We start from the raw sequence: 25,872 nt of genomic DNA on the forward strand, positions 1-25,872 counted from the left end.
GGCCCCAAAGTAATTTATTAGGGTTTAAACATTCGATGGTGTTTCCTAACGCAGTGGTTCTCAAACTTTTTCATGTCAACGACCCCCAAATTAAAGGTAGGCTAAGTGATTTTTAAAATAAGTGTTCAATAGTACTTGTTGCTATAGTGTTTGTTCAGTAACGGGAGTCTCCATGTCTCTCCAGCTCTCTATTAAACAGAAAAGGCATTTTCCGGTCGGGGTATCAGTTTTATCCAATCATGATAGAGACCTCAAACACTGGAACTGGAACACTATAACAATTAAGCTGATTAATGGGTACTCTCTCCTAATAGGCTGAAATTTTGACACCAACCTGAAAATGAATTCTGATTATTAAAGAGCTGGAGAGATGGGGAGACTCGTTACTGAACACTATATAGCCAATAAAAAAAACATTTTAATATCACTTAGCCTACCTTATGTGTTTGGCCACGGACACCCATCTGAACATATTTTGTACCAGGATTTGTCCGTAGTGTTTCTCAAATCAATTAAAAAATGTTTCAAGATTTTGTTGTAGTTGAAAATAACAGATCTTCATTATAGTCTGTCCTGTTGTTAGCAACACTTTGCTAGTGATGCTGCTAAGCTACCATCTAGCGTCATACTAAATTCCCCTTGATAGTATGACGTTCAGTTAATCCTCATTCAGTTAGGGACAGCCCTAGTATGAGTCTGCTATAACCTTTGTGTGGTGTTGTTTTTTTTCTTTCCCAGCAAGGTGAGGTGCGCTTGAAATGTTTGACAGCTCTACAGGGTCTCTACTACAACAGGGAACTCAACACCAGACTAGAGCTCTTCACCAGTCGATTTAAGGTCAGTGCTACTTGCTGGACACAACAAACACAATAACTCACCACTTCAACTTAATGCTTGACATTTTGTTGTGGGCTCCGCTCAAGGTTGTTTTTAGCGAGTGATGATTATTTATTTTTTTATTCGATTTTAGATTTGTTTTACTTTATGGGATATTTCACTTTCAAACATGTTTGGGGTCATTTTAAGGTTTACTCAGGCGTTTGTGTGCACCCCAGACAGTTTATAAGTTGCTTGATTCAATTATCAGACACACCCCCTTCCTATACAAACCCATTTTAACTTCAAACTCAATTTTAACCATGATAAAGTCCTCAAAAACACCCATCCTTGGTTCTGGTGACTGAAAAATAAATTATTTGTTTTTGAAAAAGCGAAATATTCCAGAATATTCCAGAAAAAAGCTAAGTAGCCAGAGAAATAATGCAATAGATAAAGAGATGATGGTAGATAAAAGGAAATTAAAAGCCATATTACTATGAAATTTATATTTATTTTGTTCTCCTCTCTGTTCACAGGATCGTATTGTTTCTATGACTCTAGACAAGGAGTATGATGTTGCAGTACAAGCAATAAAACTGCTCACTCTAGTCTTGCAGTAAGTATCTGGTTTGTTTTATTTTTTATCTGATAACCAGCTGTTGTAATAAAACCAGCAGGCTTGTTTTCCTCCCACTTAAGTTCAATGGGATGTTGTCGTTGAAGCACACAGATTTTCAGGATGCTTGTACAGGCTGTATCAGATGTGTCTCTCTCTACAGGCTTGTTTTCCCCCCACTTAAATTCAATGGGTTGTTGTCGTTGAAGCACACAGATTTTGTGGTTCCTTATACAGGGAGATCAGATGTGCGTCTAATGTCTCTGCAGCTACCTGCAGATATTCAAGTGTCTGCATGTCCTGCTTTTAATACCTATGCTATGTATGCTTAGTGCCTTTGTAATGTTATGTTTGTTTCATTATTTATTTACCCTTTTTCACATTTTTTTCTTGTATGATCGACGTTTGTTAAGTTTTTCAAATAACAAAAAAGGACGATGAACATTAACCCATTTAGACCTGAGGCCGATTTTAAAAACACCTTCTAAATCCTAACCTAAGTTTTCAGAAAATCTTCTGTTTTGTAAAAAATATATAAATAAAATCCTGTTGCTATATACATTGCAACATCTAAAATGACACTGATGCTTTTCCGGTCTTAATGGGTTAAATCATAAAACGGTGCACTTGCAATGTAATGCTGACTCAGGCAGACACCAGCGTGTGCTCTCTAACCTTGGTGACTGACCCTGCTCTGTACGTTTGTGTGTGTGTGTGTGTGTGTGTGTGTGTGTGCCCTTGCAACTCTACAGTAGTACAGATGAGGTGCTGAGCCCCGAGGACTGTGAGAGCGTTTATCACCTGGTTTACTCCGCCCACAGGCCGGTCGCAGTAGCAGCCGGGGAATTCCTCTACAAGAAGTATGTCACAGTGTTTCTTTATGTCCATGCACGCAGATAGACTACTGGGAATAAATATATCTTACCTTGTACTTTGTAAGTCACTCTCTATAAGGGCGTCTGCTGATGTCTAATTGTAGGTTAAAGCATTCATGTGTATTTTATTAAAGTTTATATACGTAGGTAAAGTAATACTTTTAAAAAAAATAGTGTTACTAGCTCTCAAGCTGCAGTGGTTCTACGTAGGTGGTGCACCTCTTTCCCCTCCTAGCTGTGCATTGGGTTGAGTTGGTTTGAGTACTTATACCCTAAATATATTCTTATAAGGCATTCATCACATTATAATTTTGTAGACTATAATGATGTCCACAGAAAGCATTTTTTGAAGGAGCGCTCCATTGTCATCATGTCCGGAGCGCTTCATAGTGCACAGAGCATTAAAAGACGGCAGCAATGTTCCAACCTGTCATCCGTTGCTGTGCTCAAACATAATGTCATGTGCATTCTTAGCAGGATGACAGACACAGCCAGGAGGATCAAACTAATGTTTGTTGATCATCCTCATTGGGGAAGGGAGGGGGATTGGATGAGAGTTTTCCATTTAGTTCTGCCTCTCCTCGATTGTGATTTGGTCGGTCTTGAAATTTGACAATGATGAGCGCGGTTGATGAGCGCGGTTGAACTATTTTCTACTTAAAGTGCTCAGGGTGCTCCACCGCATCTTTACCATAGCTTGCATGGCTGAAAGCCACTGGCAGCTCAAAAGCACTTTCTGTGGATATGGCCGCTTATAGAGGTTACTGAGAAACGGTCGTATTGTAAAAGTACGACATCTAGTGGCTGCATATTGTCTATTGTTCCTTTTAATGACAGAGTCAAACCCAGTTAAATTTTGTGTTTGCTTACCCATCTCAAGTAGTTAGAACTCTGCAAACGGATTTTCATATTGTATTGAAATAAACTACGGTATGCTTTGGAAAGTATACTGTGAGTCTTTGTTAATGGGTTAATGCCAGACTGCTGGTATGATCGTCTAAAATATTACATATATTATGTTGCATTAATGTCTTCAATTTAAAGGCATACTATGCAACTTTGCTTTTTGGGGACACCTTCGGTGAACTTCCTCAAAGCGTCGGTCAAAACTGTGATTCTCAGTGTAGGGGACAGATGATTTATTTTATTTTGTATTTAGAGTGACACAACTTTGTGTGGACTGGTTGTTATGAAAAATATATCAAATATAACTGTTTTAATTTTAAAACGCTATGACCTTAACTTGCTTTAGACGTACTGTCACCCCGAGAACGTCTGTTCTAGCTGTTTGTGGTTGAGCAGCAGCACAGTGTGCATGTTGAGGAGCGGCTGTCACCTGATGGTGTGATTCTTCTCTTGAACAGAGAGGCAGGAACAGTAGAGGCAGGCTAGGAACGGAGGAGGGAGCACAGGGAAGAAAGGGAAAGGAGGGGACAGAGCAGAGGGGAAGAAGAAAAGAGGAGAGAGTGCAGGGAAGAGGAAAGGAGCAGAGAGTGCAGGCCATGGAAGACCAGGCCGTGGTTTGTATTAGAAATGTGTAGACTCCACTACTTACAACTTATGAGTAATCGAGGGGAAGTTGTGAAATGTTAAAACTGCTGACCTAGAAATGTGAAACATGGATTCTTAAGCCTTTATTTTGTATGTCAGCAGAAGTCCACACATTTCGTTTTTTACATACCATTCCATTATTGTCAATACAAAAAAAAACCTGAAGTGTGATTTAATGAGTTTCTGCAGTTGACTTGGCTTTAATTCAAATAGTCTGCTAGTGTTGACAGTCACAGTCCGTTATCTTTGAAGGCTTGTAAGAGGCTTTATGAGAGAGAGACGTGGTGATTAACATGGAGCACATCTCCACCACAGGTTGTTCAGTCACAGGGAACCAGAAGAGGAGGGCGCCCCCAAGAGGAGAGGAAGACAGAGTCCCAATGCCAATCTCATCAAAACCACCGTGTTCTTCTTCCTGGAGAGCGAGGTACACGAAAGAACATGACCATGAGCATGTTCATTAACTCAAAGAGCGTACAAATGGAACCAAATGCACCCTACGGGTACACTCAGTTAAATTAACAGTATGGATTTTACTGTACAAGCGTGCATAATTGCATTTTATGCATCATTAAATCAGTTTATGAAGGAATGTAGATTCTAGTTCTAAGCATTTACTGTATATATAATGGCGGTATACGGGAATGTCTCTCTTGAGTTTGTGTTTGTAAGTGGTGTCTTTACTGGATACACATGCATTGTCTTTTCAGCTCCATGAACATGCAGCCTACCTGGTAGACTCTCTATGGGACTGTGGTCCGGAGGTGTTGAAAGACTGGGAGTGTATGAGCAGTTTACTGCTAGACGATACGCTCCCGGGAGAAGAAGGTAAAGAGCTCAACCGGCCTGTGCGGAGACTTTAACCCATTAACCCATTGACTGCCAAAATTATTTCATAAGAGATTTTTCATTGAAAAAAAAAAAGTACTCAGGAGCCGAGATACAGATTTTTTTACAAGGAAGTGGATAGGAGTCTAGATCTTCGAAATATCATATCTCCTTGGTCTTTGGGTCCAAAAAAAAAAAAAAAAAAAATATATATATATATATATATATTTTTTAGTTCACGTAGATCTACGCGACTGGCACGTGGCGGCTTTAAATAGGTTCGCGTAGATCTACGCGATTGGCAGTCAATGGGTTAAGACTTGAGGCCGATTCTACAAAATGTCTTCTAAATCCTAACAGTTTTCTGAAAAAACCTATGTTGCTACATCAGTGGTTCTCAAACTTTTTCATGTCAAGGACCCCCAAAATGATATGCATTTGGCTGCGGACTCCATCTCAAAATATTTTTTCCAGGGACCTCCCAGAAGCAAAGATTTGAGTTACAAATGTTCACTTTAAAAAAATATATATTCAAAGATTTGCACACATTTTCATGATTTAAAAAAAATAGCAGATCTACAAGCTTGTAACACGGCACTCAGTGCCACGCTATGACCTTGTATATCTGCTATTTTTGAATAGCCAAAGAAATCTAAAATGACACGGATGCGTTCCCGGTCTTAATGGGTTCAATGTAGACATGTGGAAAATATGTGGAATAGTTTTATTTCAAATATGTTTTACTTTTAGCTAGACTCCTGACAGCGTAGAGAAGATTGTAAGCTCATTTTCATGGTTGACACTCACCGTCTAGCTGGTCACTTACTGGTGCATCCCACAGTAGTGGCAGTTTGTAGTAAATGTGACAATACATGTGTAAAATCTGCTCCTTTTGTTCCAATAACATAGTTCATGTATTGTATTGACTGTTGTCCTGCAGCTCTGACAGACCGACAGGAGACGGCTCTGATAGAGATCATGCTCTGTACGGTACGACAGGCCGCTGAATGTCATCCGCCTGTTGGCAGAGGAACAGGGAAGAGGGTGAGATACACAACTTATTTTTATTCTGTTTTTATGCCTTTGATTCATGGTTGAATGGGTTCTTTTGAAATTAGGGCTGCTCAACGGAAAGTAATCAGAAATTGTAATTTTATGGTTCACAGTTGTGTAATTGTGGAAATTGGCAATTAATTCAAAGTTCTCATTTGGTCAGCTGTTGCACCATGCCCTCCGTTAATATAAGTTAACAAGAGCCAGAGCATTGTACAACCCATCTCTATGTCCATCAAGCTCAAAGCTCAACAATATCACATAGTCATAGGCCATTACATATTTTGCCAAAAATATGGTAATGATGAGCACAATTGACAACAAAGGCATTAACACACATTACATAAAATCATATTTTTCGACCAAAAATCTTTTTAATGAATGATTGTGATTAATAATCATGATTACTGTATTCAGCAAAATAATCAGGATTATAATTTTAGGCGTAAATTGTGCTGCCCTATCTGAACTCCTATCTCAACGCTTGCTGCTTTGCCCAATGTTTTTAAATTATGTTTACATAAATAAGCTCATATTGAGACTTTTAGGGAGTTTTCTAGTTCAATATTTCTGTGTGTGTGTGCTTGCATGATCAGGTGATGACAGCCAAGGAGAAGAAGACACAGTTGGATGACAGAACCAGGATGACAGAGCTATTTGCTGTGACACTGCCCCCTCTGCTGGCCAAGGTATGAATCTCACACTCACACACACTCTCTCACACACACACACACACACACACACACACACAGTCGTCCTTACATGACCGCTGTTGCTCTGTGAGAACCTGTGGTTCTCTATAAAAACTACTTTGTGTATGCCTGAAGGGTTGGATCGTACTCGACATTCGTAATGTTTAAAGGAAACTTTTTAAAGAAAGCCTATTTTGAGTGATGGAGCGCTTTGGATATTGTTTTCCAGAGCGCTACACATGCACTGAGCAAAACACACCTCTGCTCAATGATTGTGGCCATGTCTCTCCAGCCCAGCACAGGAAAGTGACATTGAGTGGTGCCCCTCTCCCAAAATTTTCACTATTTTGTGCTTGGCATCCAGAGCACTCTAGCAAAAGATGCTGGGAGTGCTGAAACGTGATGCTCGGCGGTAGGAAGAGGAGCGCTCCAGCATACCATAGAAAGTTCAAAAGACGCTTTCTGTGGACATTGGCCCCTAACTGCATAGTGGTTGTTGAATATTGCAAGTCAGTTATCTAAAATGATCTCCCAGTTTAACCTTATTTGTGTGTGTGTATGTGTTTTGCAGTATAATATTGATGCAGAGAAGGTGACCAACCTGCTGCAGCTTCCTCAGTACTTTGACCTGGAGATCTATACCACAGGACGTCTGGAGAAGGTAACGCATAGTGGAACAGTTTACTGGGTCTATTTATGCAGGTCCTGAAAATGTCTTCCACTTTAGCGCCGTTTTCTACTTTGTTGTATGAATGGTGTGTTGTGCTGTGAAAATAGCTGATCTACAAGCCACAATGCAGAGCAGCTATTTTTTAAATAATATTTAAGATATGGCATCTATATATGACAATATGCCCAAAATAAGGACGCCAGGTTGAGGCCTTAACGGTGCTTTAAACTGTTCTATTCAGCGCTAAAGTCTTAAATTCAGTCATGTGTGTGTACACACACACATACATACACAGACTGTATATTTCTGGTGCTTCAGTAAATGTTTAACAAATGGTCTTGCTCATCTTTGGCTGGTATCGCACATTCAAACCTTCCTCTCGTCATCTTCCTCAGCACTTGGAGTCGTTACTCCGTCAGATCAGAGAGATCGTAGAGAAACACACAGACATTGAGGTTCTGGAGGCCTGCTCTAGAACCTACCATGCCCTCTGCAATGAGGAGTATACCATCTACAACAGGGTGGACATCGCCCGCTCGCAGCTACTGGACGAACTGGTGGACAAGTTCAACAGACTACTGGAGGACTTCCTGCAAGAGGTGAAAACAAAGTTCATAGAATAACGATAATTATACTGTACTTGATAATTATACTGTACTTTTATTAACGATAATGGTAATAAAGACTATTTTGGGAATCAGTAAAATGTGGTTGCCAGTAATGCAGTGGTCCACATAGCTGCAGCATGTGTGCGTCTTGGGCCCACATGAACAAGTCTGGGCATGTTCCTGTTGGGACGGCACTGTCATGACTGAGTTCTGGCTCGATGCCCAGGAAAAAATTCTCAATTGCAGAGTATGAAGAACATCTCCAACCACAGCAAATGTGCTTGTTTTAAACTTTGGTATTATATTTATACTCCACCATATTGGCTCAAATAACACCTTGATCTTTTTCTCCCAATTTATTCTCCCAAGTCTGTTAGTACTGTAGTCCCTCAATGCTGACCTCTACTGGTTGGTTCATTTAGTGAGGGGGTAGGTGAGCGTATCCTATGATACGTGTGATTGTAGGATTGATCGATACGTGTGATTGTAGGATTGATCTGAGGTTGTGTAGCTGATACTGGTTAACCCATTTAGACCTGAGGCCGGTTCTAAAAACACCTTATAAATCCTGACCTAAGTTTTTTTTTTTAAATTCAAATATTTATTCCAAAATTACAAAAAAAAATATATTGCTATATACTGTACATAACAACACCTACCCCAAATGGGGTTCCCGGATTGAAAGTTAGAGTTGCGTATAGGGGTTCCTGGTCTAAATCAATATGGTGCCAGTCAGGCACGAGTCTGACCTCGTTTCAGGTCATCATCTCTCTAAAGGTCGTTCTGTATCACTATCTTTCTCCAGGGTGAAGAAGCAGACGAAGACGATGCTTACCAGGTTCTGTCCACACTGAAGAGGATTACAGCTTTCCACAAGTATGGGACATTACCTTATTTTACTCTCATGTTATGGTCTGAATGAAACTTTAAACCTGGCATCTCTATTTTAGACATGTCCTTTTAGGCGAGTTTCTTTTTATGTCCAAGTAACAGATCTATAAGCTCACAATGCATTGTGAGCTTGTACAACTACTTATGGACTATTGGCAAATGAATTGATAAATTATTGGCAAATTAATCGATTATACAAATAATAAAATACTTCAGATTTATCTTGTGTGAAACTGACGGACTCCATCTCACTTCAGTGCTCATGATCTCTCGGGGTGGGACCTGTTCACCAGCAACTTCAAGCTGCTCAACACAGGCATCGAGAACGGAGACATGCCCGAGCAGGTTGGTATACACCAGCGTTATTATAGTTTTGAAATATTCATTCGTTTTTATTTTGATTTAGTTTGTTTTCAGGTTAGTCTTAACCCATTAACACATCGACCGCCAGAGGTTAATCTCATAATGTACTCACCAGTGCCAAGGTGTTTTTGTTGTTTTTTTGTTTTTTTCATGTCGCCATAGATCTTGTTAAAATCCTTAAGATTGAGCTCTACACGGTCTGTTTACATCCGCGAGATCTCCCTGTATCTCCCAGTGAAGATCGCGTGTCAAACGGGGCATCCATGTTTGAGTTAGAGCGGATTACGTTAAACAGTGAAATGCGAGGAGAAAAAACTACAGGAAGAGAATTGAGTTTCAGTTTCGTCTGTAGAATGGGAGCGGGCGTGATCTTCAAAACCGGATCCCAAATAATTCTATTTCCTGTCATCAAACCGGAAACGGAAGTGGATCAAAAAAAATCCGAAAGTGCACCCGGACCGCGCATGCGCGAAAAGACCGCAGCCCGTAGGACTACGGGCTCGGCGCTTAACCGTTGGATTTAACGGCCCGTAGAACTACGGGCCCGGCGGTAAATGTGTTAACTGCCAGAGGTATTTTCATATTTTTTTAGCCAGTGCCAGACTTTTTCATTGAAAAAAAAAATACTCAGGAGCCGAGATACAGAATTTTTAAGTTAACAAGGAAGTGGATAGGAGTCTAGATCTTCGAAAAATCATATCTCCTTGGTCTTTGGGTCAAATTTGGATTTTCTTTTAAATTTATTTATTATTATTATTTTTTTAGTTCACGTAGATCTACGCGATTGGCACGTGGCGGCTTTAAATAGGTTCGCGTAGATCTACGTGATTGGCAGTGAATCAGTTAATTCTACGAGTGCATACATGGTTTTAGATTCAGGAATTGCCTAGTTTTAGTTTCGTTTTTATTTAATTATAGTTTTAAGTTTTTCAGGTATTATAACGAAAGCCTTGATTTATAGAGAAGCTGAAAAGGGTAGGATGAAAGAATGCATGGCATAAGATATGATGGCGGACAAACTCACTTGAAGATGATTTTTTTTAACATGCAATTCTATTTAATTTGAATTCATTTTGCATTGTTTAAAGGAATAGTTCACCCAAAAAATTGCTTATTTTCTATCAATTACACACCCCATGAAGCCTTGAATTCATGGATTTTTTAGTTTTTGTCGCATTCCTAAGCCAATATTTTGATGACCTTGTGTATTTCCGGTATAGGAGACACAAAGAGTCTCCTACCGGATACATTAGCCGGTAGGAGACGGTAATCAAATTATTGGCTTAGGAATGCGACAAAAACAAAAACAATTCCATGAATTCAATGCTTCATGGGGTGTGTAATTGATAGAAAATAAGTAATTTTTGGATAAACTACTCCTTTAAGCTAGTTCTTATTTAGTTACATTTTTTTTTTTTTTTTCCACACACAGTCACATATGTGGTCACACCTGAACATGTATTCATGTGTTAAGTTGGGTCTCATGAGTATTGACTTGTTGTCTTGCTGTGTGTGTGTGTGTGAACAGATAGTGATCCACTCACTGCAGTGTACCCACTACGTAATTCAGTGGCAACTGGCGAAGCTGTCTGAAGGAAGCTCCAGAAAGGTGAGCTGCATTCTGTTCTCCATGATTTGTAAAGCACTGGGATATGTGGGATGAGTGCTAATATAATGTTAATGATGTTTGTTTTTGCGGGGGTTATCTTGTAAATCAGGACGACATGGTGACGTTGAGGAAACAGATGAGGGCGTTCTGTATGATGTGTCAACGCTACCTCACTAATGTCAACACAGCTGTCAAAGAACAGGTAACCTGCACTTGACTTAAACCTATCCATGTGTTTCTGTTTTTTGGGGATTAGATGTGCATGCTAACTTGCTAAGACTCCTCCAGTTGTCACACTGGCTGTTCTTTCCATCCATAAGTGTATGCGCACACACACACACACACACACACACACACACACACACAAGCCCTGTGAAAATAAGGATTTGGGCATATTTTTCATAGATGATAGATTTATAGCAGATCATCGGGATGAGTGTTCCTGTACTATATGTTGAATTTTGAGACATTTTCTATAGGCATCAACATTGCTTAATACATTACATCATAAAATAAAACAAAACAAAAAAGAAAAGAAAAGTACAGTATAATTGAGCACAGGAAGCCAGACAGGGTGAATTTATATAGTGTAGGTCTACTCAAAGAAAAAATTGCACATTTGAGGCTGAATCAATCCTGTCCTCTAACATAAAACAACCTGAGTTGTAATCCTCTTGTAGCAACTGTACATTTACAGATTTTAAGTCTCAGTGTGGCTTAGAGGATAGTGCTCCTGCTTTGCAGTTGAGCAGAGCTAGATCGATTCTTAGTCATGGGAGCTGTAATTATTTATGGTCTTATTGCCAAAGATAAATCGAGCATTTCTAATCTGTTCATTTAGTAAAACACACAGACAGACAATAGATATTTATAAGATGGGGTAGTTTGCCACACAGGGTTGGAATGCAGGTCTCCTCCACATTGTGCTGTCCTATGTTGCATTTCTGTACAATGATTATCAGTTGAGTCTAGAAGAATTATTGTAACGACTGTATTGCACTGTCCGCAATGACTAAATACACTATCAAATCACAAGGCCATGAAACGTAACTCAATTCTCTCAAAATTATGTGAAGGACACTGTATTTTCACACACATACTTTTCCCGATACTTTGTTTCTAATAACCACAATGTTGTCTATTGCTGCTGTAGCCATCCATGCGTGCGCAGACTGCGCACTCAGTGCATGTTGTCTGTGAATGTCTTTTGGTGTTTGAGGTGGTGGGCATGTTAGTTATAGTCATGTGGTGCAACCTACAGTAGCTCTGGCCTGTTGATGTAACAAAAGTAACGTAAACTATACAAACATGAAATGAAATAAAATAGATAACAGTCCGATAACTCCTGGGGAAATATGTATAGTTAAAACAATGTGGTTCATCTTCCAAATAATGATTTATGCGTCACCCAAGACGCAAGAAGTTGTTTTGGCAATTTTATTTAACTCTTTGACTGCCAGAGTATTTTCATAAAGTACTCCCCCAGTGCCAGCAATTTTCGTGTTTTTTTATTTTTATATTTTGAATTTTTCTCATGAAAATAATTTAAGGACACATAATGTAAAGACCCAGCACAAATCCGCCACTAGAGCGCAGCACATGACAGCTTTGATCATGTCGTTGGGTCTCTCTCACCCTTCTTCATAGATTAGACAAGGAAAAACATGAAAACGGATGTGACGTCCCCCCCATTGTTTTGATCGGCGAAAATTACGTTGTGATATACGACGGCGATGACTGATCGTCACCCAGACCATAGATTATAGAAGAGAAACTGTCCGTTTGTCCGTCATACCGTGTGAAAGACCGTTTATTTACCTATTTTGGACGAAAATGACTGGGGAAAAGAATCAAAAACCGGAAACGGAATCCAGGTCATGAAACCGGATGCAGATGTCCGTGAAGTAAGTGGAACTCGAGAATAACATTGAATATTAAGCAGCATAGCGCAATCAGAGATTAAACAATGAACGCGCGTCCAGCGCGTCGAGCGCGTCGACGGCCAACTGGACAAAGTAGCACTTGACGCGTTATCGCGTCGTCCGCAGTCAAAGAGTTAATGAAAGCCAAATAAATATTGTTATAATATATAAACAAATGTGTGTTGTGCAACATCTTTAAGTTAATTAATTTTTATTGCAGGGACACAGTACTCGGTAGTCAAACCAGCCTTACTTACTTAGTCTTATTCTCCAGACATTGTTCTAAATACAAATATAGCCTCTCTCCCTCGCTTGTACAAGCCCTTTGAGTCTGAATCTCACGCCTGTGCGTAGGCGATGTTTACCATATGGTTGAAACTACAGTTTATATTATGAAAGGGTAATAATATTCCTCCCACTGTGCACACCTCTGTAAATATAAATAAAAACAGACCTGTTTATCTGAATAATTTCAATAAGTAGCCTATGCAGCAATGTTTTAAATTTACCAACTGGCTTTATTCGATCAGAAAAACACTAAAAGCACCAGCGGTGCTACACATTTCAAAAACAGAGATGCGACACAATGTTAGATATGCATCTGGTACGTGTTTGTACAATTCATAACGGCCAAGGATTTCTCACTGAGCTCAAACATGCAATGACGTTCTATTCAATTCTACTACCAGCTTCCAAGCTACACACTCTTCTGATTATTTTAATGAGCGTTTTTTAAATGTTTTGAATACAAAGTTGAAGTTTTTCCCCCAAAAAATAGAATATGCCATAAGTCTACCAATACCATGATGTAGAAATACTCTGTTACAAGTAAAAGGCCTGTATTCCGCATTGTACTTAAAAGTATTGGCATCAAAATATACTTATTATGAATTTATGATTGAAGTTTGTAAAAGTTTGTCAAACTTTGTCAAAAGTTTGTCAAACTTTGTCAAAAGTTTGTCAAACCCAATTCTATTTGTAAGGGACCATGCACACTGCAGTGTTAAAAACATATTTTGATTGCTGTACTGTACCAGAGTTGGATAACTTTCACCTGCAGTCCCTGTGCTATCATTACTAATTGTATCCACCAAGCAAAACATAACGTTACTTGTCTTTAGCCACTGTTACAAATGTTTTGTGCCACTAACATTTCTCAGTCATTATATATGGGGCCCATTAAACAAAGAAGTACTTACCTTTGACCACAAAATATCGCTTTGCTTTAATTGTGAAATCCAATGGCTTTAACCTGTGTGACATTGTTACCAGAAAGAACAATGCCTATCATTTCATAAGTCTAGAGAGTTTAAGTGGTTGAATGTAACTTGGTGAAAGATGGAGTCCTAATTGAGTCCTAATTGCTCTTTCTCTGTCTCCCACTCTTCTCCCTCTACCTCCTCCAGGCGTTCACCATCCTGTGTGATGTTCTGTTAATCTTCAGTCATCAGATGGTTTCAACAGGCAGAGACTATCTGGAACCTCTGGTTTACTCTCCAGACGATACTCTCCAGTCTGAACTCCTCTCCTTCATCCTCACCCACGTCTTCATCGACCAGGACGATGAGACGAACAGCACAGGTACATTAGGCCCATCATACCTGATCGCAATTATTTGAGATAATCTCGATTATTTAGCATAATCGTTTTCGTTGGAAAATGTTACAATATTTTTGGAAAATGTTTGAAAACAAGTGTGCATGGTCCCTGATACCAATGAGGTTTTTGTGTGGCTGACGCGCGGTTGTGTGTCTGTGTGTCCGTCAGATGGCCAGCAGGATGACGAGGCAGGAAAGATTGAAGCTCTCCACAAGAGGAGGAATCTTCTGGCTGCGTACAGTAAACTGATCATCTACTGTGTGGTGGAGATGTCGACAGGAGCAGACATCTTCAAACAGTACATGCGGGTGAGACGGGTTTATATCACTACACTGGGAGGGTGAAATGGGTTTATATCACTACACTGGGAGAGTGAAATGGGTTTATATCACTACGCTGGGAGGGTGAAATGGGTTTATATCACTACACTGGGAGGGTGAAATGGGTTTATATCACTACACTGGGAGGGTGAAATGGGTTTTTATCACTACACTGGGAGGGTGAGATGGGTTTATATCACTACACTGGGAGGGTGAGATGGGTCTATATCACTATACTGTGAGGGTGAGATGTTTTGATCTGACTATACCAAAGGAATCATCACGTCTTCATTCAGCAGATCTTGTCATTAAATATGATCAATTTGTGATGCACAAACTCATCTGATCTGCTTGTTTAATGTAGATTGGTATTGGTAAATGGACCTCATTCACAAAACCTTTCTTAAAAACAATGCGTATTTACAGGTCATGTGCAAACAAAAAAATTGCATGGCTGAAAAAAAAAATCCGTCCTTTTGCACTAATGGAAGTCTCTGTATGTTTTGGGTTTGTTTTTGTCTGTAGTCTTAAACAAAATGTTATGGCGTTATTTTGTCTGTAGTCTTACACAAAATGTGTATTTTGACTCAAGAATTTCTTGCTGTGTCTTTGTTGGTAGTATTACAACGACTATGGTGACATCATCAAGGAGACGATGAGTAAGACCCGGCAGATTGACAAGATTCAGTGTGCCAAGACCTTGATCCTCAGTCTGCAACAGGTACTCACACACACACACACACACACACACACACACACACACACACACACACACACACACACACACACACACACACACACACACACACACAGACACACAGCCTTATACATGCGAGACTGTTTCTAACAGATCATTGAAATTGTTGTCTCCTCTAGCTCTTTAATGAGATGTTGTCAGACTTGGGTCACACGTTCGACCGGTCCTCCTCTTCGTTCTGTGGGATCAAGGAGTTGGCTCGTCGCTTCTCTCTCACCTTCGGTCTGGACCAGGTCAAAACCAGAGATGCCATTGCCATGCTACACAAGTGAGTCTCTGCTCTGCTGTGCTCAGATCAGCTCTTTATATTATACTACTGCAGAGAGGCTTGTGTGTTAATCTGCTTTGACAAATTGTGTTGTAATGGAATGGGGGGAATTGAAGACATGTTTCTGATGTATTATCAGACACAAATGCAGTGTTCTTCATTTCAGTTTTAAGCTGCTGTGCTGTTAAAAAGCACTGCTGGCAGCTATTTAGAAGCATGCGAAGCAAAATATGTGAACTATTAAGCGTGACATCCTGGGATTTTGAATTTTCATTCGGTTATCAGGAACATCCTGTTTGGTGCGGTTTGTCAATGCATGCTTTTTTTAACCTTGTCTTCCTCTCTCTCTCCTCTCCCTCTCACTATATATCCCTCTCTCTTTCTCCATCTCTCAACACCCTCTCTCTCTACCTCTTTCTCCACCTCTTTCTCCCTTCTCTCTCTTTCTCTGTCTATCTTTCTCTCTCTCAGGGATGGTATAGAGTTTGCGTTCAAAGAGCCCAGTCCCCAGGGAGAAGGGAACCCTCCCCTCAATCTAGCGTTTCTCGACATCCTGAGCGAGTTCTCTTCCAAGCTGATGAGACAGGACAAGAGGACGGTGTAAGTCTGACTGACGGCCGTGAGCCCCTGGTGTCTTTGTGCAACAGGTGTTCCTGACAACTGGCGCTGCTGCCGTGTGATTGGTGTGGTGGGAGGCTGCTTCTCCCCTCCCATAGGAATGTGCACCTGGTTGTGTGCTTCTAGTGTGTGTGTGTGTTGCGTGAGTTTGTGCATCTTGTCTTCGCCATCTGACATCCAATGGTGGAAGAAGTAGTCACATTTAAGTACCAATACCATGATGTAGAAATACTCTGTTACAAGTAAAAGGCCTGTATTTCTCATTTTCCATTTTAAAAGTAAAATTTTGGCATGAAAATATACTTATTTTGAATGAGGTTTGTCAAATTTCTTTGAAAAAAGCCAATCTAAGATTGTATATTTTCGAATAGCTTAGTATAACATTGGTTTAAAGTGGATAATGTATATCTTGTAATATGAATCTGAATCCGCAAAGTAACTAGTAATTCAAATTGTCGAATAATTATTGTGGAGTAAAAAGTGCAATATTTTCCACTGAGATGTAGTATAGAATTTATACATTTCCACCACTGCTGACATCTCACCCCCCTACTCTCTCTCTTTCCAGTCACATGTACCTGGAGCGCTTCATGACGTTTCAGATGGCGTTGCAGAGAGAGGACTGCTGGCTTCCTCTCATCTCCTACAGGAACTCCCTCCAAGCAGGGGGTGACGATGACACCATGTCGGTGATGAGCGGTTACTCCAGCCGAGGGTCCTCGGTCCGCTCCAAGAAAGCCAAGCCCCCTATTGCATCGGCCGGCCCCTCGACGGCCAAGAGGAAGTTGCCAGAAGGTAGACAAACACATGCAACGCTAACTTAACTTTATTCCAATGGTGCAACAATTAATTGATCTAATGGTTTCAATCGATTATTAAAAGTAAAGATAATAATCGTTCAATCATCGATCCCTATTTCAAAACTGTTAAAAGAATATCAATAATAGTGAAAATAGCCAATCTACAAGCTCGCAACACGTCACGATACGACATGTCATGACCTAGATAAGCTATTTTTGCATCATACCATTGTATGACCAAGTATAAAATAATACTTACATTTTAACTTACATGTTAATATATACAAAAATGTATATTAAAACACCTTGCTTCTCGATCATTTTATTAATCAAAAAAGTTATTTAATGGCTAGGAAAATAATCAATAGTTGCGGCCCTACTTTATACACACGATTAATACATTAGTTTAAACAGGCAGTAACGGTTCAAGTAAATTAGTCTTCATTTATATAATATTTCTTAAATTGTAAGTCAATACAAAGTGGTTTGCACACAGATGAAAGGTAGGAAATATAATATAAGAAGAATAAAACTGGAAACATAAATGTTGGTGGCGAGAATGTACCGTTATTCACCGAAGTGGTAAAATCCTTGTCAAAACATTGAAGCCAGATTTCGGAGAATTGAAATTGACAGAAAAGGTAATTTAATAAGCTCTGAGCAAGTGTTACCTTCTCATTTAGTCCGCCCCAACAGCGATTATAGCTCAGACAGTAGCTTGAAGTTGGGTTAATACTTTTTACCTATCAAAAAAGTGGTTTGTTGGGTACAATTGTATTCTCGTGTAGCCCACCACCACCAGGGTTTATACCACATACAACACTTTAATTAAAATCACAAAGTTTCTCTCAGAACATTGTCAACTCAGGTCATGGTTCATGGATTGAACAGAACAGTAATCCTTAATTAAGATCCTTAATCGCCTAAGCATTGAAAAGGCACAAAATGTACACATTGTACACTGGCACTAGTCCAGCTGGTGAGCTTGCTGTGAATTTGCGAGCACAAGCAGTTATTCACTGACAGTCTTTAGCTGTGTGCACATTCTGAAACAAGTCCTGTAACATTAGTAGCAATGACAGTCCCTATGAAGGTAGAGACAGCTCTTTGGTAAACAGGCCCCTCCTTTTTCTTTAGCGTTTGGCGAACAAAGACATGCAGTACAGCTATGGGCCACCGCAATGTCACCAATTGATCTCTTGTAGCAACGACTACTAACAGTTTATAATCCCACCCTCTCAATGGTGGACTATATATTTCCCCATCATCAATTTTTGCCATTTGTAAAAGGTATGAAAGACTTTGCTGTCATACGTGGTTGCAAAATGTGTTGTGCGAACTTGTTCTGAAGAACCATGATGATGCCTTTATACTTAACCTGTTTACCAAGGAACCAGACCCCTCTTTTGAGACATGCAACTCAGTTTTATGTTGCCCCAAAAAAATCCTCTCCAATTATTTTCTTGATTGTTGGGAATCCACTCGGTACCCTTTTCACTTGTAGAGGAGACTTGTGCCCACACAGAGTGGAGGTCTCCATCAGCCATACATTATAGCCCAGGCATGATGTTATGAAAGCTGAGTTGGAGCCCAGATTAACCCAGATGCTGGTGGGAGAGCAGATTAAATAGCAGATGGGAGGAGAGAGCTCACTATAGATCTAGATCCGGGTCAGTGTATTGTCAGTTGTTCTAAATGAATTTCTACGGTCCCATAAAGCAATACTAGTTGGTAGGGCTGGACAATATGACTTCAAATCAATATCACAATTATTTTAAACTTTTGCCTTGATTACGATTAATGAATGATCATTTTATATATATTTTTTACTCTGCCCCATAGTTCTCTAACGAAATCTGTACTGTACTAAATATTACAGGCTAGCTATTTTTGCACACCGCCATTGCATAATACAGGCCTTAAGTGGTTAATCAGACTGCTTCTCGATGATTCGGTTAACCGAGTTAGAGGTTCTACATTTCGGTTTTGATATATTTTCGGTTAATTGCCCAGCCCTTCTAGTTGGTATAACTCAGACAAACAAAGGCCTCTGTGATTAGAAGTCCTCAGACCGGGAGAAGTGAGCAAGGAGAATGCTGTGGGAATGTGTATGACTGACGGTCTTGTAATACTTGAGTCCAATCCTGGCTCCTGATTATTGTGACTTGAGTTGGAGTTCTGTGACTTTGGATTAGGACTTTGTGTCAGAAGGCATTTTAATAAGTTGACTAAAGTACATTTAAGGATAGGTATCGGTATAGAGTATAGGTGCTATTAATGTACCTGCACCAAAGTGGAAAGTACTGACCGGACCGATAAGGTCTCTTAATTAGCAGTGCTTCTCATCAGTGCCACAGTTCACATAAATAATCACAGACTGTTATAACAAAATATTTAATTACACATGGAATTAAGGTTATGGCATGAATGCAATCAATGTAATTAAAAGTGTGTACCATATGTGTTTTGCATTCCAGAGGAGAGCAGTAGCAGCAGTGAAGTTTGGCAGCAGAGCATACAGACCCCAATCATGTTGCCGTCCCCCCACCTCACTTCCACGGTCATGAGGGACCCCAAGAGGGGCAGAGAAGACAGCTACTTGGGTGCTGTGTACCCCCCTATCCCCCACGACCAGCCACAGACGCACCAACTCCCCCAACACCTCCCGCACACGCCTCAGCACATCCAAACACCCATGGACTACAAGTATGCACTAAATCCCTTCTAAATCATCTTCTCAAAATGTATTTTTACATACTAGCTTTTAATTAATTAATGCTTTGATTCAGTCTATTTATTGTGCGTCATGTCTTCAATACACACCCACACGCTTATGTGCGTTTTATGTTTCCGATTAAGCAAACGGGTAAAATAATAGAATTATATTAAATGTACGTTGTAGCTCTGTTTTGAAAGCTGCTGTATGAATAATAATTCTGATAACTCACTGTTGCACCAGACAGTATACTTACTAGACACTCAGTCATTCACAACAAGACATTTAGTTTTGATTACATTTTTACATCTTTATCTTGGTGTGTCATGTTAAACTTCATATCCGACCCATGAATCAGTGCCCAGGCGATTGGACATGATCAGGAGCCAAAATGCATGAGGGCAGGATTGATTTTGATTTCCCATTTGCACATTAATAAGTTTAGAAAAACTCGCACATAAAGGCTTGCCAAGTTCTATATGAATAAGGTCAGTGACTGACCAGTAAACTGACATGATTATTAAACTGGCCTCTGGCCAGCAGGACATATTTTAATGTTGCATGCTGCGTCAGCGTGTTAATGGCATTTTAACCTGTGGACAAAAAAAAATATATATATATATATATATATATATATATATATATATATATATATATATATATATATATATATATATATATATATATATATATATATATATATATATATATATATATATATATATATATATATATATATATATATATATATATATATATATATATATATATATATATATATATATATAGGATGCAGTGGTTGCAGTGGTTGCAGTGGTATGCAGTGGTTCTCAAACATTTCCATGTCAAGGACCCCCAAATTTACCCCAAAATGTATCTGGCCATGGTCCCCCATCTGAAAAGATTTTGTGCCTGGGACCTTTTTCAACATAAATAAAGCAGATCTACAAGCTCACCACAAGTCATATCGCGACGCGTCGTGAGCTTGTAGATCGGCTATTTTCAAATAGCTGAAAAATAAAATTGGTCATACTTTTTTTTAAACTGTTCCTCATTTTGCTTCGAGACCCCCTGGAGCCCTCTCACGGACCCCACATTAAGAACCAGTGTCTTTGTGTGTGCGTAGTTCCCAGGTCACGTGGATGCTGGCACAGAGACAGCAGGAGGAAGCTCGCCAGCAGCAGGAAAGAGCCATGAACTACGCCAAGCTCAGGACAAACCTGCAGCACGCTATGTAAGACACACACACACACACACACACACACACACACACACGGACACACTAGGGGTGCAACTGTTCAGTTAGTCCTCGTTCGTACCTCGGTTTTTGGGTAACAGATTCAGTTTGGTTGGTACAGTAAATGTTGATACTATTGCTGAAATTCTCCATTTTGCTCAGCAAAGAAATAACAGTTAACATTATGACAAGATTATTGTCTGCCTTTCATTGCTTTCAAGGGAAAAAAACAAACCTTATTTCACTGAGGTACTATTGCAAGTGCAATGAGTTTATTGCAATAAAACTATTTTTGGTTGTTTTAATCTCTGTATATAAGGATTTAAAAATGTGTTTGAAACACAAGTGTTGTCCGTCTCTGCTGTCATGGAGTACTTTGTTCAAGCTTTTATGTTGGAAATAACTTAACATTTTGAATGAGGCAGCGAGCTCAGTCCAGACGACAAGACGTCAATGCAGTAGGCTAATCATTATGCTCTTTTGTTAATCTGACGGTGAGACTCACCAAAAATACAATATACAAGCTCACAATGTGATGCAATGCTTGTAGATAGGCTGCTATTGGGGAGAAAAACAGTTTTGGATTCACTCACGGGAGGGGTTTTCTTCAGTGACACAGACACAGTGCCATTTTGGAAGTAATAACTGTTTGTAATGTTGAAAAAGTGCAATTCACAAGTGCGTATTGAACCATGGATTGCAAACAGTATGTTCCTATATTAAGCCACACACAAGTCCATTGGTGTAAATATGTTTTTGTTTTTATTTGTGTAGTCGCCGTGGCACCGGACTTATGGAGGAAGACGAGGAGCCAATAGTGGAGGATGTGATGATGTCATCAGAAGGTCGCATGGACGATCTGAACGAAGGCATGGACTTTGACACCATGGACATCGACCTGGTGAGACTCGAGGAGACCTATCTGTGCCCGTCATTGGTTTAGAGAACAGTTAGTTCAGCTTTTAACATACTGTAATTCATTACACAAGCAGAAGGACAGTTATAACGACTTTTAATGAATTAAAAAAACACTTTTCAAAACATTGTACAAAAACATGAAGGACTTCACAAAATGGAATAAAATATTTAAAGGCACCACCTGTGGTGGTAGAAAATAGCAGCACACTGAATCTTGTGGTGAAATAAAACAAAACCAAGAGTTGATATTGATCGTGATCAATGAACTGTTTTAAAAGTGCGTTCCTGTTGGTGGGTTAACCCATTAACTGCCAGAGGTATTTTCATATTTTTTTAGCCAGTGCCAGAGTTTTTCATTGAAAAGAAAAAAGTACTCAGGAGCCGAGATACAGAATTTTTAAGTTTTAAGTTAACAAGGAAGTGGATAGGAGTCTAGATCTTTGAAAAATCATATCTCCTTGGTCTTTGGGTCAAATTGAAAAAAATATATATACATTTTTTTTTTTTTTTTTAGTTCACGTAGATCTACGCGATTGGCACGTGGCGGCTTTAAATAAGTTCGCGTAGATCTACGTGATTGGCAGTGAATCAGTTAATGTTTAACTCCTGTGTCATTTTGTTCCAGCCTCCCTCAAAGAATCGACGTGAAAGGTCCGAGCTGAAGCCAGACTACTTCGACCCTGCTTCTATCATGGATGAATCGGTGAGAAACATCGTCCTGAAATGGTCTTAAAGAAACATTTGTGTTTTTCGTTTGGGTTGTAATGTGTACGGTAGTTACCTTGCCATGATGTAATTCCAAATATCATTGAGATGAACTTCAATAGTTGTTTGATTGATTTGAAATTCATAATTCAGTCTCCCCATTGAATTACATAGCATGGTAAAACGGGTCTCAAAATCTCTCTTTTAGCACAAATGAACGCCAACAAAGCAGATTCTGAAAATGTATAAAATTACAAAGAAAATAATATTTTTGGATCATTGGCACAACATATTGCAGGTGGTGTGAAAATAGTTTGAATTTGTCCATTTGTTCACTTCTGAGCGTTTCACTTCGAGGGGGCATTCAGGTAATTCCCAGGCATGCAAACGTGTAGCTTTTCAGCGAAAATCGTTGTTTTGAATCCAATCGCTGTTTTCGCCTCGGTGCCCCGCCAAGGCAAAAACAACTTTTGTAATTTATTCAGGATTTAGTCAGGATTTAGAAGCCGTTTTTAGAATTGGCCTCTGGTCTAAATTGGTTTAATATGATATTAAACCAATCAATCAGTTCTCTATTGAAGCAACAATAAATAGTTTACAAAAGAAGTGTCTTCTGTGGTGTCTCACCTTTAGTGTGAGAGTTGGTACTGGGAGCTAGCTGCCATGCCACCTTGCTATGTTGAATTATTTTAAATTAAAAAACAAAAACTGTACCGGGTTTTGTGATGATCTATATTGTCAGAAATGAATCAGCTTTGTTTGCGTCCGTTTACGGGCTAAAAGAGTGACTTTGAGAGCTTTTTCACAACAATGTAAGTCAATGAGGAGCATATTTTGAATCATTTTTTTTCTAATAAATGGAAGAAGGAAAAAAAAGTCTCCCCCACCTTTGTAGTTAAATCATGGCAAGTTAAGTACACAACCCAAACCTCTAAACCTACCAAAGTGTCCTTGCCCTTGAAATAATCTGTTTTCTTGACTTCACTGAATCCCTAGTTTTCAATCTACCAGGTCACACAGACTTGGATTAGTTTATTTCACTGGTGAAATCGGCCTTATATTTCACTCTAACTGGTATAAAAATGGTCTTTAAAGGATTTTAAGTTATCTCGCTGAAACATACAGCCACCCTGTGTCTGCTGTCCAAAACATTCAGAATCATCTCAGTCTGGCTTCAGAGAAAGTCCGCTTTGGTGTTTTCAGAGAAGCTTAATGGAACATAAATTCTAAGTGAAATGCTTAGACACAGTGTGTGACACTGAGTGTTTTGTTTTGTTTATTTGTTGGTGATTTTTTGAGTGAGCTTGATTCATTTGAGTGAGTTTCTTTGGTATTTGTTGATTTGTTAACTAATGTTATGTTTTTATTTGTGTCTAGGTCCTCGGGGTGTCCATGTTTTAAGCTAATATTTAGATGCTGGGAGAAGAGGAGAGAAGAGGCGCTTTGTATTTAAAGAGAATTTTAGATGCGATAAACAGAAGTGTTTTCTTTTATGTAAAGGACATTTCTGTCGTATACTCGACATACGTGGACCAACGACTCCCACACTCAGTGTTGCTTGCTCAGAGAGGACTTTGTTTCAGATATTTACTTTTTATAATCTTGGGTAAGCTCTTCCTGTTCAGAAACAGAGTGACAGGCCACTTCCGAACCGATTTAAAAATCAGACGTCTGAAGAAAAAAAACATCCATTTTTTTTTTTTTTTTTTTTTTTGCTTTTGTTTCAAATGGGGACGAATTGGTGTTTAACTTAAGAGCCTTTTTTTATGTCTAACCCTTTTTATAATGGTAGTCAGTAACCAGGTGTGACGTAGTAATTTATAAACAGACTGTAGTAGCTTGTACTGTGTTCTAGCCACGTGGACGGACGGCTTTCTGGTTTTATTAATTTCTTTCTTTTTCTTTTAAAAATTCCCCCTACCCCTTCCTTTTCCCTTCGCTTGTTTTTTTGGACCGGGGTCGGGTCCTAATAACCACTGGTGGTTTATATGGTGAAGCCATTATCATCTAGAATGGGTAAAAGAAAAATCCCCTCAGTGCTGTGAATTTTGCCCAGAGAGACCAGTGGATCCACACGGCCTGAAGCTTTACCCCAAAGATTCAGACCTCTCTCTTTCTCCCTCCACCCCCCCCTCTCTCTCGCCTTTTCTTTCTTTCTCTCTCTCTTTCTCTATCTCTCTCTGCTTCTCTCTCTCTCTCTCTCTCTCTCTCTCTCTCTCCTCCATTTACCCCTAGAATATATGTACCGTATGTCCTGGTTAGTGCCACTGTGTGGACTGTTGAGGAAAAGAGAAAAAATGACAACAAAAAAGCAGCAGCACGTTTTGAAGAAAATCAAATTTCTTCCTTGGAATCCAGCATATTGATATGTGGAACTGGGTTAGCTCTCCATTTTAAATAACAATGATACGAAAAAGGTTATATATATATATAAATATATGAATCGGTGCTGATTTTATAAATGTGCTTTTTGGTTTTCTTATTTTCTTATTTTCAACCTGCAGTCACAACGTTTGAGAAATGTGTAAGTAGACTTTAAAAAAAAAACACAAAACAATTGAAAGCATGTAAAGCCATGCGTGAAAGGAAGATTTTTAAATTTGTATTTTTATGGTTTTTTCTTTGTCTTGATAATGTCCTGGGGTTTCTACCTTTTTTCCTACGTGTAAATTAGTTTGGTAAGACTAATGAAAAGACTTGTGAAAATCAGCTTTAAAGCAAAACAAACAGTCCTGTCACTATAATAATGCTTAAAATCCACAATGTTTAAAAGAGGACAAGCTAGTCATTCAAACCCTACTGAAGGTGAGACGGTATTCAGAAAGCTCTGGCAGCTAGATAAAAAAATAAAAAATAAAAAAAAACGCTTAGATTTTGACATGTCCTTGTCACATACACAAATATTTTAATGGCATCCTGATTTGTCTACTTTGGGGTATTTTTGCTTTGTGTTCATTCCATGCCCAAGCCTTAAACATGCTTGTGAAAGGTCATCTTCTCTTACAGTAAATCTTCCATGTCAGAGGATCAGTCATGTTTAATGGTTGGTTGATTGGCTTCTTAGGACATGAGACACGAGGTGATCGGATGTAATGTGATAAAAGTAGATGAACAGCCTGTGTGTGTTTTTGCCTAATTATTTTATGTAAGTAAAACAAATTCTTTTACGGAGAAAGTACTGTTTATTGTTTGTTATTACTTTACTTACCACTACATTGGTATAAATTCTTATTAGATCATGTGTATATATATATACAAAACTTTGAGCTTTATTTTCTTTTTCCTTTTGTTTTTTCCTTCCCTTTTTTGGCCATGTCAGATTTTTTTTTTCTCCTCTGCACTCTACCCATTCTGAGTTGTCTTTCCCCATCTGTCACTCTTTCTGATTTGTACTTGTCTGGAGACAGTAACTTTTGAATAAAAATCAACACATTTCA

General features: G+C 39.2%; 1 protein-coding gene across 1 annotated transcript in view; it reads left to right on the forward strand.

Moving 5' to 3' along the window:
- Nucleotides 1–25,872, forward strand: part of stag2b (STAG2 cohesin complex component b) — a 34,860-nt gene extending 8,988 nt beyond the window's left edge. Inside the window, exons 11-34 of the mRNA XM_080416078.1 lie at nucleotides 739–837; nucleotides 1,356–1,435; nucleotides 2,188–2,295; nucleotides 4,177–4,288; nucleotides 4,572–4,689; nucleotides 5,630–5,733; nucleotides 6,339–6,431; nucleotides 7,006–7,095; nucleotides 7,500–7,703; nucleotides 8,518–8,588; nucleotides 8,861–8,948; nucleotides 10,495–10,575; nucleotides 10,685–10,777; nucleotides 13,904–14,078; nucleotides 14,265–14,404; nucleotides 15,036–15,137; nucleotides 15,293–15,441; nucleotides 15,913–16,041; nucleotides 16,628–16,854; nucleotides 19,337–19,565; nucleotides 20,702–20,809; nucleotides 21,587–21,713; nucleotides 22,356–22,433; nucleotides 23,813–25,872. Coding sequence (XP_080272204.1) covers nucleotides 739–837; nucleotides 1,356–1,435; nucleotides 2,188–2,295; nucleotides 4,177–4,288; nucleotides 4,572–4,689; nucleotides 5,630–5,733; nucleotides 6,339–6,431; nucleotides 7,006–7,095; nucleotides 7,500–7,703; nucleotides 8,518–8,588; nucleotides 8,861–8,948; nucleotides 10,495–10,575; nucleotides 10,685–10,777; nucleotides 13,904–14,078; nucleotides 14,265–14,404; nucleotides 15,036–15,137; nucleotides 15,293–15,441; nucleotides 15,913–16,041; nucleotides 16,628–16,854; nucleotides 19,337–19,565; nucleotides 20,702–20,809; nucleotides 21,587–21,713; nucleotides 22,356–22,433; nucleotides 23,813–23,836 — 2,829 coding nt within the window. The 3' untranslated portion in view covers nucleotides 23,837–25,872. The remainder of the gene's footprint in view (nucleotides 1–738; nucleotides 838–1,355; nucleotides 1,436–2,187; nucleotides 2,296–4,176; nucleotides 4,289–4,571; nucleotides 4,690–5,629; nucleotides 5,734–6,338; nucleotides 6,432–7,005; nucleotides 7,096–7,499; nucleotides 7,704–8,517; nucleotides 8,589–8,860; nucleotides 8,949–10,494; nucleotides 10,576–10,684; nucleotides 10,778–13,903; nucleotides 14,079–14,264; nucleotides 14,405–15,035; nucleotides 15,138–15,292; nucleotides 15,442–15,912; nucleotides 16,042–16,627; nucleotides 16,855–19,336; nucleotides 19,566–20,701; nucleotides 20,810–21,586; nucleotides 21,714–22,355; nucleotides 22,434–23,812) is intronic.

This window comes from Gymnoscopelus braueri (genome assembly GCF_963280865.1).
Source record: "Gymnoscopelus braueri genome assembly, chromosome: 20".
NCBI lineage: Eukaryota > Metazoa > Chordata > Actinopteri > Myctophiformes > Myctophidae > Gymnoscopelus > Gymnoscopelus braueri.